Below are 13,085 nucleotides of genomic sequence, written 5' to 3'. Positions count from 1 at the left end.
TTTCGTTATATGTAACTGAAATGTATGTACAAGTACATAATATATTGAAAACTATTCAAATTAAAAACGAGTGAAAAGGGATTATGCGTCTTATTATTATACATTTTATTAATAATGGGAATTTTAAGCATTTTATGCGAAGATCTAAGCAGAAATCTAATGGAATGTCTCAAGATTTAAATTGAAATTATTATTGAAAAATACAGATCATCTAACCCATTCCTTTATTAAGAAGAATCAGAGTCATTTAATTGAGGAAAAAATGGCTCTCTTAAAAGAATTAACTTTTGAAAAAATTGTATAAAAAAATGAAAAAAGTGTTTTTTTTTTTTAATAATTTTTAACTATAATTTGGGTTTTTTATTTTGCGTGGACGTGGACCTCGACAACAGTACCTACTACACTCCTGCTCAAATTTAACGCACGTCATATTTATTTTACAAAAAAGTCCTACTATTACTTTATCTCACAGTATCGTGGTTATTTTCTCAAATAAGACAGGAGTTAGCTTAAATTGAATGTATGGAATAAAATGTTTGTGGGGAAGATTTGGAGCGGTATGCTGAAGTCTATCTGTCAACCCGCGAACCTTTTAGAGATGAGTCATAAATTTTATTGGAGTAAACTCTGCTTTACAACACCTACGGAGTTAGTGAGGTCTCCTAGACCTACTTTAAGTACCCAAAGATACTTGACTGATATCCTCGAACAGCATCCGGTTCCAATCACCCCTAGATTTGGTCCACAGTTCAGTCTGATGCACGATAATGCATGCTAGATTGGTTTGAGAATATCTTCAAGGTTAAAATATGCCAGCTTTGAAATGACCAGACAGATATTCGGATTTCAATTCAATAGAACATGTCTAGGAGATGTTGAAAAAAAATGCATTTGCGGCCGAAATCCACCTCTAAGCATTCTTGATCAACGGAAAACTGCAGTAAAAAAAAGTTGCAACAAAACCTTCAAAATTTAATTTGTGGAATGAATAGACAACTCCAAATTATCATATGCGCTAGAGGAGACAATGCCAAGTATTGAATAAAATTATTGGAAAGAACTGTCACGCGCTTCCATTTTTTAACATTTTTTTCTTAAAAAACAAAAATTATTTTAATATCAGTTTTCAGACCTTGAATTGCTAAATTTGGTTCATCTTTTTTTTGGTTGATAATACTGTTTCAGTTTAGCATTTTTCTGACTTGCTAAACAATAAGCAAACACAAAAAAATGCAACAAATAATTTTAAAGCCATTTTAAATAAGATGCAGGGGTATAGCTAAAGAAGAAAAAAGTGTGCGTTAATTTTGAGCAGGAGTGTATGAGTTATTCTTTTCCATTTAATGTATTTAAAATCGGTGAGGTGGTTCCAATAATACAAAAAATAAAAAAAAAATACTATAAGTACAAGTAAATTGAGAATCGGAATTCTTTATTACTCTCACAAATTTTTTTAAAAGGGCGTGGCAGTGGGCGGAAATGAATAATAATAATTTCTTACGACGAAAACTGTCATCCCTGAAAATTTCATCCAAATCTATTCAGTGGTTCAGTTTTTATTTAATTTTTTCCGCACTCCCATACAAATTTCCCCAGTGTGCGGTAGTGCCCGGCCAAGTTTTCTAGCAACTTTGGCACTACACCCTTATTTACAGGAAACAACTCAGGCCATTTTCGACCACTCTCTAACTTCCACACCAAAGATGCCAGAAATTTCAAACTCGCTATAGGGCTGTAAAAGTAACGACAAAATGAGTACCCGCATGTATACGTTACTTTTGATACTAGTACCCGCATCAATAATATCGTTACTCGTTACTTTCGTATGTTTCGCATTTTTCGCATATTTCGTGTGTTTCGTATGTTTCGTTACTTTCGTTACTTTCGCATGCTTCGTGTGTTTCTTACATTTCGTATATTTCATGTATTTGATACGTTTCGTATGTTTGGTATTTTAAGTATGTTTCGTACATTGGTATAAGGGTGTACAAATTTTTTTTTTTTGAAAAAAATCAAAAACAATTTCTATAATCTAAGCTACATTTTAAGGTCATAAACATTAAAATTAGTTGCGGCATTCTCATGTAATAAGAGTTTAAAGGTAGCTATATTGATTTTTTTTCTTTTTTTTTTTAATCAAACGTGGAAACCTTTTTAATTTTTTTCCAAATTTTTAGACAAAACTTTGGTAATTTTTTGTTTATATTCTTTCAGTAATCTTATCACAATTCCTTAGAGACCTTTATTTCAAAAGTGCAACACGCAGATCTCGAAATATTAACACTTCAATACAACCATGTCGAACAATTTTTCATTTATTTTTTCTATTGAGAGTGATTTTCAAACCTCGTTTTCTCTGCTTTTTTTTTGTGTTGAAAATTTTGCACCGAAAATAAACTAATTTTTTGAAAAACCAAACACTTTTGTACATTCTTAAGCTAAATATCAATACCATTAACACCAAGGCCATAAACAGATTGGTTGCGTCGTGGATATACCTACATATTTTGGCCAAATAGAGAAAATACAAAAACGTTTCTTTTGATATTTCTGTATAAATTATCGATAACACAATGATTATTGAACCTTGGCACTACTGTTTTAATCGAGACAAAAGTAAACTCCAGATAATTATCTGCAGTTAGCATTCTGACTATGGTTACGATACCGACACGAGATGCGAAATGCGACAAATTGAGTGTATCACTTCATTTCGTATCTCTTACATCGGATTTAGTATTGAAACTGGAATCGCGTCGTTACTCGTATGTTTCGTATCTCGTACGTTTCGTATGTTTCGTTACTTCAGTACCCAGTAACGAAACATACGAGTAACGATACTGTTTAGAAAGTATTGTTTTGTTACTCGTTACTGAAGTGAATAAACGCATTTTAGTAACGAATACATACGATTTGCTACAGCTCTACTCGCTACATTTGTTGAACTGGTCAAACCCACACTCCTCACAAATTTCAGCTTCTAACGATGAGTAGTTTCTGAGATTTAGTTCTTAAAAAATCACAAAAAACGTAACTGACTCACTGACAGATCATTAAAATTATGGAGCACTTCCCGCTATCGTAGAAACTTGAAATTTTACACGGTGCTGGGACTTGTGGTGTATACGAAGGAAAAAATCGAAAATTTGAGATTTTCAATGCAGGGGGCGTGGCATCCACCCATTTCCACCGAATTTTCATCAAATATTATAGAACATTTCTGATTATCGAAGAATCTTGAAATTTGGTAGAATGGTCGAACTGAAAAAATTTAGACAGGGGGTAACCCATTTTCGCTGAATTTTTATGAAATATAGAGATTTTAAATTCTACAGCAATACCTTTAAAAAAGTAGTGAAATCACAACAAAAACATTACTGTTAAAAAAAGAGCCAAGTTCTCCTATGTTGAAATTATGCTGGCACAAAAAGTACTAAGATATAAAAGTTTACCAAGTTCTAAAGTTTGGTTTCAAATTTGTATCAATAAAATTTTGACTGTTTACTTGGCAATTTTTGAAATAACTTTAAAAATCGATAATTAAAAAAAAAAATTGTCAAGTAAACAATCAAAACTTTATCGATACAAATTTTAAACCAAACTTAAGAACTTGGTACACTTTTATATCTCAGTACTTTTTGTGCCAGCATAATTTCAACTCTCTTTTTTTAACAGTAATGTTTTTGTTGTGATAAATCTTTTACAGAAAGTATACAAACTCTTTATCATATTCCCGACAAAAAAAAAAAAATAAAAGAATCTTAGAAATATAATTCAAAGCAACTCGTGTCTAACATACTTTCGAAACCCCTTTTATTAAACTTTCTTTGACAAACTCAATGTCCTTTTAGAAGAAGACTCAAATAAATAGAAAAAAAAAACATTTTTCTTCTTCAATAAAAAAAAAAAAAAAACAAGTTACTTTTTCTACAAAAGCGGAAAGAATACTAATTTCACGCCGCGCACATAAAGTTACAAAAAAAAAAAAACAAAAAAAAAATCTTGGCTTCTTTTTATAAGTATCTTACAAAAGTCTGCCAAATCAAATATTAAAATTCGCAATTCGAAACTCATGTTTGTCTTTACATTTTACTCTCATAGTCGCAATATAACGTCGTCGGTTGTCCTCGTAACATTCACATATTAAATATTTTTATTTCGACAAACGCGCATGAAAAAGAATAAATTCCCGAAACAATATTAATTAAGAGCAATGTTCTTTATTTTTTTTTTTTTTACTCTTATTGGCCTTTTCTTGAGTTCTAGGATTCTTTAACGAAGCTACAGACATTATGTGTATGTTGTAGGAACTAATTTCAACATAGCAAAAACTTTTTATATTTACGGTCTCATTAGGCATATCTAACAAAAATGTGTTTCCCTGGTATTGTCGCTATATGAAACTTGATGGCCTTCTTTATATGCTCCTCTTCTTCATCTTTGTTCACAGCTAACAAAAATAAATTAAATAGTTGTGTGGTGGGGTCCATCGGATATGAAAGTTTTCTCATCGTTCTATGTTTTATGTTAGATAAACAGGACAAGAAAAATATAAAGAAAAAACCAAAAACCAGATGGCGTTAAAGTCTCCCATGAGTTTTCTTCTTTTAGCAAATGTGTGTTTCCATTTCCATCCAAAATCACAAGGATATAGTCGTGTGTCTTTGAAAACGACAAAAGTGGGTTAGAAACTTCAACTTTTCTCTATGACCAACAGGAGAGTCCTTTTTCTGAACAGGGTGTCTCACTTTGTGTTGGTTGGTCGTTTTCAAAAAACGACAATCGACCTAACGACGAAGGACCATCCGATCCGTTCGTCCGAAAACTATACTGACTGTATAAGACACGGTTCGCCCAACCAACCGGCCGGCTGACAGCAGCGTTGTGATGCGGAGCTAATATGCTGCTCTGCAAACCGAATCTTATTTGTTATGTACTTAAGGACCATAAAAACAAGGCACAAAACTAATTTTCCTTTGGAATGCTCAAATTTGAGGTTACACATACCTACTCGTTCGCTCGTATATGTATGAGCATAAGGACTACTTTACTATGCCTTTTCCTGTGTCACTGTATGTTCTGCCTGGATATGTCCTTGTCCCTATTTCACTGTCACTGCAGCAGAAGTAGCAGCAGAGCTGTGGTGGTGGCGAATTTTCTATGGGATGATGTTTTGGGCTTAAGGACTACTACCCGACCAACGACAACGTGCAATTTGAATTTCTAGCAACTCCTTGTTGGAATCCTAGAAAATTTTCATCGTTACGTGCAGTCGGAGTCGTAGGGAAGCATGTGTGGCATTTTGGTGCTATTTCTTGAAAAGAAAAGCTAAAGTATCCTTTTTTCTTCTACCTACTTCTTAACTTTTATTTCATCTTATACGAGTACTTTTGTGCTTATCCTTGAATCTATTTTTAAGTTCAGAATTCATTTGGGACTTACAAGTTACAACATCGATTTTCTAATAAAATATTTCCATTCACGAGGAGGATTTTTCTTTTTCGACAAAAAAATCAAGAATCCAAGAATCGAAAGAACCCCGACGAAGAACGAACGGAACGGAAGAAATCGGAAAGCAACGTGTGCTGGTTTCCTGCAATTTCATAATGAGAAATAGGATATTGTTCAGAGACATTGCACAGAACTCGTAGGGTGGTGGGGCGGGTAAAGTTGGATAAGGTTTTTTTTTCTTTTCCCATTGCTCTGGTTTTACAAAATAAACGAGCAGAATTCTATGAGTATGGAATGAACAAAAAAAAAAAAGTATTTTTAAACACTAGAATTGGTTATACATTCATGAATTTATATTTAATGGGTTCGAGAGGGATGAAATGAGAGTTTTTTTTTTTTGGGAAGAATTCAGCAGGCGGATGTGTGTGTGTGTGTGTGGAGGGATGGAAAGATATTTTTTGCAATTAAAAGTTTTTAAATTCGTTACAGAATTTCCGAGGAGAAAGAATAATGGTTTACTTTTTTTTTTTTGTCTGGATGTGACACTTTGGTGTAGAACAGCTATCATCTGTGAGCTATGTGATCGCTCAACTTTTGTGTGACAGTGTTTTTGGTTGAGAAATACTGTTGAAAAGGGGGTTTCCGTTCTTTCATACTTTTTGAATCTAATCCAACAAATTTGAGTTTTCAATTTAAATTGAAATTTTTGAGGAATTTTAAATATTTCTAACAAATGAATTAGGTACCTTTATGTAAGTATACCAACTAAGTAAGTTGAATTTTTCTTTATTTTCATCGGAAATTGTACCTACTGCTTTAATAAATAAAATGGATGTAAACTTGGTTAGAGGGAATTATCTGTTGTTGGCGACTTTGATTGATTAAAATATTATTTTAAGGTTTTAAAAGTTCGTCAACTGTTCCATTAGTCTAAGAAGCGCTCGACTGGATAAAGAGAATCATTAAAATGAGTTTTTGAGAATAGCTTAACTCTAAACCCTTGCTTATGTATGAAATTTTAAAACAATTTGCTTATCTGTGGTCACTATGGCGTTCGATGTTTAAATGTTTTCAGAGAATCAAGTTTCTAAGTGGAAAAAATATTTCTAAATAATAAAAAAAACTCCTAATTTTTTTCAGATTTTTAATTTGAAGCTAGATGGTTCTTCACCATGGTTAACTTTTGAAATTTGAACATGTTGACGTAATTTTTTGTTTAGATGTAGCATTAAAGGAAAAAAGTTTGGTGAGGTTTTAAAAACCAATTATTACCTTTTTATCGAATTTAAAATCTTGCTTTCAACTAAAAAAGTCAAATATAAAGAAAAGTGCTAGTTTGAAATTTCTGTCGTTTCTTAACAAAAAAATTAAAAGATGCATATTTTATCAAAGGATTTTACCTCTACTTTATTTTATTAGTGCAGTTTGGACATACCGGGTTCATACACGAAATGCCCCCTGATTTAGTAAAAAAAAATAAAATCCTCAATTTTTTAACTTTGTTTTCTTTGAAATTAGGTTAGAATTTTAGCCAAAAATAATTTTTAAAATTTTTTAACCATATTAACTCGATAGAAAATTTAATTTGCTATGAAAAGTGTCTTTGAACCATTTCAAAGTTAGTCTTGGTTTTCATGTTAATTCAGAAAAACTGAAAACCGTGAAGTGTTGCCGTTTTCTCAGAAAAGAAAAAATCGATGTAGTTTTTGGCTGAAGTATTCTTTTATGCCAAGGAATCATAATCATTTTCAAAATATTGAAAAAAAACAATGAAAAGTGCTTGACCACAAAAATTCAATTATTCGTTATCATCCTTCTAATTTGACATGATATTTTTTTCGGGTTGGGGTCGAAATTCTGTATGTTGCAAAATTCTGTATTCAAAATACTGTATGCCAAAATACTGTATGTCAAAATTCTGTATGTGCAAAATGCTGTAGGAACAAAATTCTGAAAGTCAAAATTCTGTAGGTATAGCAAAATTCTGGTTGGTCAAAATACTGTATTTCAAAATTCTGTACATCAAAATTCTGTAAATCAAAATTCTGCAAAAATGCTGTAAAAAAAAGTGCGCGCGGACTTTTTTACATTATCAAAACGATATTTTTTTACAGCATTTTTACAGAATTTTGATATACAGTATTTTGCTGTACAGAATTTTACAAAACAGAATTTTGCATGTCAGTATTTTGTTCATACAGTATTTTGACGTACAGAATTTTGTATTTACAGTATAATGACGTACAGAATTATGGTATTACAGTATTTTGACCCCACAGAATTTTGTCGTACAGAATTTTGACAAGCAGAATTATGACCCGCTCCCATTTTTTTCGCGCCTTTCTTTGCATCTTACTCCCTCGTGAAATTACACTGCCCCGATTCCACCCTCAAAATTACAACTTTAGAGATTCACAGAAGTAATTTATTCTCTGTTACGATTAATTTTAGCTATGACTTGTGATCTAGATTAGAAGAGGGAGCGGGTCATAATTCTGCTTGTCAAAATTCTGTACGACAAAATTCTGTAGGGTCAAAATACTGTAAGACCATAATTCTGCACGTCATTATACTGTAAATACAAAATTCTGTACGTCAAAATACTGTATGGACAAAATACTGACTTGCAAAATTCTGTTTTGTAAAATTCTGTACGGCAAAACACTGTATTTTCAATACAGTATTTTTAAAGAAATTTCCTTTGATAAAAAAACACTAAATAGTAACTTTAAATATAATTATTGACAGTAAAGTTGTAATTTTATACAAACATAATTATTAAAGTAAAAAACTAAATCAATTCTAGGAACACAAATCAAACTTTTTTTAAACATACCTACAAAATACATTTTACAAAAAAAATGTCAAAATCAATATATTTTAATTTTTTTTTAATCCGTTTTAGGTATGCAACGTGGTTTAATTCAGATTGTTTTTTTTTTTTTAAATAAGTGTAGTTTTGTTTTCTCTCTCTTTTTTCCGTAGCTCCTAATAAAATACCTAGATTAATCAGCATTAGAAGCTTGCCTCTTTATTAAGTTAATCTCTTAGAAATTCATAGTAGTGCGCGAGCAGTTTTTTACATTATCAAAACGATATTTTTTACAGCATTTTTAGAGAATTTTGATATACAGAATTTTGATGTACAGAATTTTGAAATACAGTATTTTAACCAACCAGAATTTTGCTGTACAGAATTTTGACTTTCAGAATTTACAGCATTTTTCACATACAGAATTTTGACATACAGTATTTTGGCATACAGTATTTTGAATACAGAATTTTGCAACATACAGAATTTCGACCCCAACCCATTAGAAGAGATTACAACTTTCAGAATTTTTGTGACTCTCATATAAGTGGTGAAAGTTGGGGAGAATTGGGTTATTAATCTATTAATTTTTAAACTTTAATTTAATTTATGGGATACAAAAACTGAAAGGAACACTATTTTGCTGATCATCTTTAAATTTTTGTTTGTCTAAATTAAGGCAAAATGCGTATGACAGTGAAATAACACATCAAAAGAAAATTCATCAAAACTTACCGGTGATCCAAAATTATGACCAATTTCGTGGGCCAATGTGACATGCGAAACAGCTGGTGGTACATGTTTTCCATAATTAAGCAAAGTCACAATTCCCGTATTAAGTGATTTCAATGAACCTCTATAGTGCTGCAAATATATAAAAACAAAAAGAAAAGATAAAAAAAAATAAAAGAAGAAATAAATATTTAAATAGACAACATTGAAACATCACATCCATACACCCACCATCACACTTCACGTCAATTGCTTAGCTTTCCAGCCACTGATGATGCACTCTATACATCACTTTTGTATGCAAACTCAAATATAAAAACATCAAAGTTTTTTCCTAAAGTGAAATTTTCTCTGAAAATACTCTCCATCAAAACTAATTCAATTTTCATAAACTTTAATGTCAAGTCGACATAGCATACACTACATAATATTACAGACTAGAGGTAGAGGTAGGTACCTAAAAATTATCCACACATATGAAACACAGGAATGGTTAGCCAACTTTTGACACATTTTGATCGATTTTTAATTTACATATATCTAAACACCACTGTGACTGCCATCATCGTTAGTACGTCCCGTTGACTACATATGTAGCTGGATGAGACATTTTTTTTTCTTTTCGACTAGTGTCTGACAAAAATTTTAAAAGAGGTCCTTTTTTTGTACATAGCACTGAAAAAATATATGCAAGTTTATCAACTTTTACAGATTATTAATTCAAAAGCTAACAGATTAGTTTTTCTTTTAATTTGTTGAATTAACATGGAAAATATCTGATTGACTGACAGTCTTTGTGGGTTGTTGCGTCTTTGAAACAATGCATTTTTGACGTGATAACGTCTTATAAATCGATGAACCATGGCAGCCACCACAAAAAGTGACGCCATTTTCTAACGTTACACTCTCGCACTTTCGCAGTGCGGCAAAAAATTTCAATTAAAAATTAAAAATGAACTATTAGAGATACAAAAATCTTCTATAGCTTATTTGAAAGATAATAACCTAAAGCGTAATCCAAATGAAGGATTTTTAAAAATTCCGTCATTTAATAGGGTAAACAGGGGTAAAACGGAAATATGAAATTTGAGCTAAAATCTAATCGCGAAGTCGTAGAGAATTGATTTTTTCTGCTATAGATAGATGAGATTAATTTAAGAATAACTGCATTTAAGGAAAAATTCTAAAAAAATTTTGAAACTAAGCTATAACGTTTTGTTTGAACGTTGTACACGTGTTGGGGTTATGACAAAATGATGATTTTGGGTAAAGGACATTTTTTTTTGACAATTCTAAAGATTCCAGGTGAAAGATGAGGGAAATAAAAATTAGGCATCTGATACGGATTTTTGTCCAACACTCTGCGTTTCGAAATATGAATTTTTGAAAAATACCTTGTTTTTTAGGGGTATTTTTGGCTAATTTTTGGATAAAGGTAAAATAAAATTTTAGAATTTAACAGGTTATAACTTTTGACCAAGAGCTGATAGAAATTTTATTAAACTTTTATGAGCATCCTGATACAATTACCTTTCATTTGGTATATCACCCATAACGGTAGACTAACTACAAGCTACACAATGTTAAATCAAGAAACTTGCGAAAAACCTCAAAACACCAGTGGAGATCTGTTGCTCCCCAAACAGCCACCAGTGTGGGAAGTACCGTAATCTCAGTCTGGAAATTCAACATGGTTGACTTTAAAAAATTCTAACTTCTCTTGTAGGCATCTTTGAAATGAGATTGATACGTCATATGAAAGGTGAAATAATAAGCTTTCGCATGGTGTATATTTTTTATAGGTTGTCTAACAAAAAATTGATTCCATAGCCTGAGAACATAAGAATAAATGTTTTTTTGCTTTTTTTAATAAAATTTGACCGAGTTCAAAAAATTCTAGCTCTTTTTGTAGATATCTCATAGATCTGATCGATATATATATTTTGAGCTAAGACAATAAGCTTTCAGATGGTATAAAATTTTGTATAGGTTGTTAGGGAAAAAAATGGAATTAATGACGTGAGAAGATAAAAATTCATGTTTTCTTTGCTTTTTTTGATGAAAATGAGTGTTTTCAAGAAACTTGCGAAAAACCTCAAAACACCAGTGGAGATCTGTTGCCCCCCGAACAGCAACCAGTGTGGGAAGTACCGTAATCTCAGTCTGGAAATTCGACATGGTTGACTTTAAAAAATTCTAACTTCTCTTGTAGGCATCTTTAAAATGAGATTGATACGTCATATGAAAGGTGAAATAATAAGCTTTCGCATGGTGTATATTTTTTATAGGTTGTCTAACAAAAAATTGATTCCATAGCCTGAGAACATAAAAATAAATGTTTTTTTGCTTTTTTTAATAAAATTTGATCGAGTTCAAAAAATTCTAGCTCTTTTTGTAGATATCTCATAGACCTGATCGATACATATATTTTGAGCTAAGACAATAAGCTTTCAGATGGTATAACATTTTGAACAGGTTGTTAGGGAAAAAAATGGAATTAATGACGTAAGAAGATAAAAATTCATGTTTTCTTTGCTTTTTTTGATGAAAATGAGTGTTTTCAATAAATTATTTTTATACTTTTTGGGCATTGTAAAAATTTAAAAATGGTTTTATTCTTAAGAAGAAATACTTGGCTTTTAAATTGCATAATTTTTTTTTTTGAGAGCTTAAAATAAAAAAATTAATATAGTGAGAAAATAAAAAAGGTATTTTTTTTAAGCTTTTTCTTGTAAATTATGATTGTTTGAAAAAAGTAAACGCTTCAATTGACTCATTTTAAACAAAAGCACACAACCTATTTTCTGACGACGTTATCACGTAAAATCATCGCCCGTAAACCGGCTTTACAGACAACCTCTTTTATTTTTACAAAAAGTGGAAAATTGACATTAAGGATCCTTCGGTCATCAGTTTTTGACCTGAAGGACATTAAAGATGCAATGACATTTCCTCAGTTCTATGTAAACTAAGATGTAAGTACTTTTTCTTGATGTAAAACTATTTGCCAATAAATTATGTCGAACAACATCATCGGCTTTGATGGCCCACAAAGATCCTTAAAGGAAATTACAATTACTAATACAAATAAAGACCCAACAAAATACACAAATTTCCATTTGCATATTATACTCAAGCAACAGTTTACAAATTAAACAAAAGAAAATAAAACAAAAAAGAAAAGTAGAATAAGTCCAAAGTTATTTTGTGGTTTGTTTCTCTGTTAGCCCATTGTGTCCATCCACATATAGACATCACAGACAAAATGAAACCCAATTGAATTTCAATAAACTTTAGTAACAACAAGTAGTACGAGTGTGTGTTGTGTATAGTGATGTACTGATTGCTAAATGATTATTTGATGCATTCTGTTGATTACATATATAGACAAAATAGATTTTGAAAATGTAAGACTTCTCAACTTGAGGGCGCATTCTATCATTTCGAGAGAACGAATAATTCATGACAATCGAATATAATTGGAAAATACCCATTTTGGTATTTGAATTTGAAATTAAAATGAGAAAAGTGTTTGTCTGTGTTTTTGGCTTCCAAAATGTAATTCGGTTTTTCAATGTTTCTATAGTTTTGGGTATTGGTATTTTTGCCTTTAAGACCCAAAAAAGCCTAGATTATACTAGTAGGATAAAATAATAATAGAAAAGGTATCACGGTTATGTTGATATTAATATATTCTGCATTTGTCAGATGGTATTTCATATTCATCATGATATTGTGTATTTTGAATTTTTGATATAATTTATTTGAATGGAAATGCAAAATTTGATAGACTTTTTGGACATAATGGAAAATGAGATATGGACTTATCGATGAGAATTGAATGGCAGGAATCAAAAGTGGATGAGTTCTCAAAAATAATAACTCTATTAACTGACTAGATGGTAATCTAATAATATTCAGCATTTTTCGTTAATCATATCACAAAAAATTTCATCAAGACTTTCTAGCACTTCAATGCCGTCTAGTACCACAACCTGTTGGGGTTAAGCACAAAAAAGGCAGGAAGGCACCCCAAAGATAGGGTCAAAAAAATCGAAATTCGTTTTTTTGGTTTTTTACTTCGAAAAAT

At 31.1% G+C, this 13,085-nt stretch overlaps 1 protein-coding gene across 2 annotated transcripts in view; it reads right to left on the bottom strand.

The window, feature by feature from the left end:
• LOC129915851 (uncharacterized) overlaps positions 1 to 13,085 on the bottom strand; it is a 337,223-nt gene that overhangs the window by 17,387 nt on the left and 306,751 nt on the right. For both annotated transcript variants that reach the window (XM_055995543.1, XM_055995542.1), the window contains one exon: positions 8,999 to 9,127. In XM_055995543.1, the coding sequence (XP_055851518.1) occupies positions 8,999 to 9,127 (129 nt within the window). The remainder of the gene's footprint in view (positions 1 to 8,998; positions 9,128 to 13,085) is intronic.

The sequence above is a fragment of the Episyrphus balteatus genome, chromosome 3 (genome assembly GCF_945859705.1).
Source record: "Episyrphus balteatus chromosome 3, idEpiBalt1.1, whole genome shotgun sequence".
NCBI classification, from domain to species: domain Eukaryota; kingdom Metazoa; phylum Arthropoda; class Insecta; order Diptera; family Syrphidae; genus Episyrphus; species Episyrphus balteatus.
Note: the sequence above shows the minus strand (reverse complement) of the source record. Positions and strands in the feature narration are given on the sequence as shown.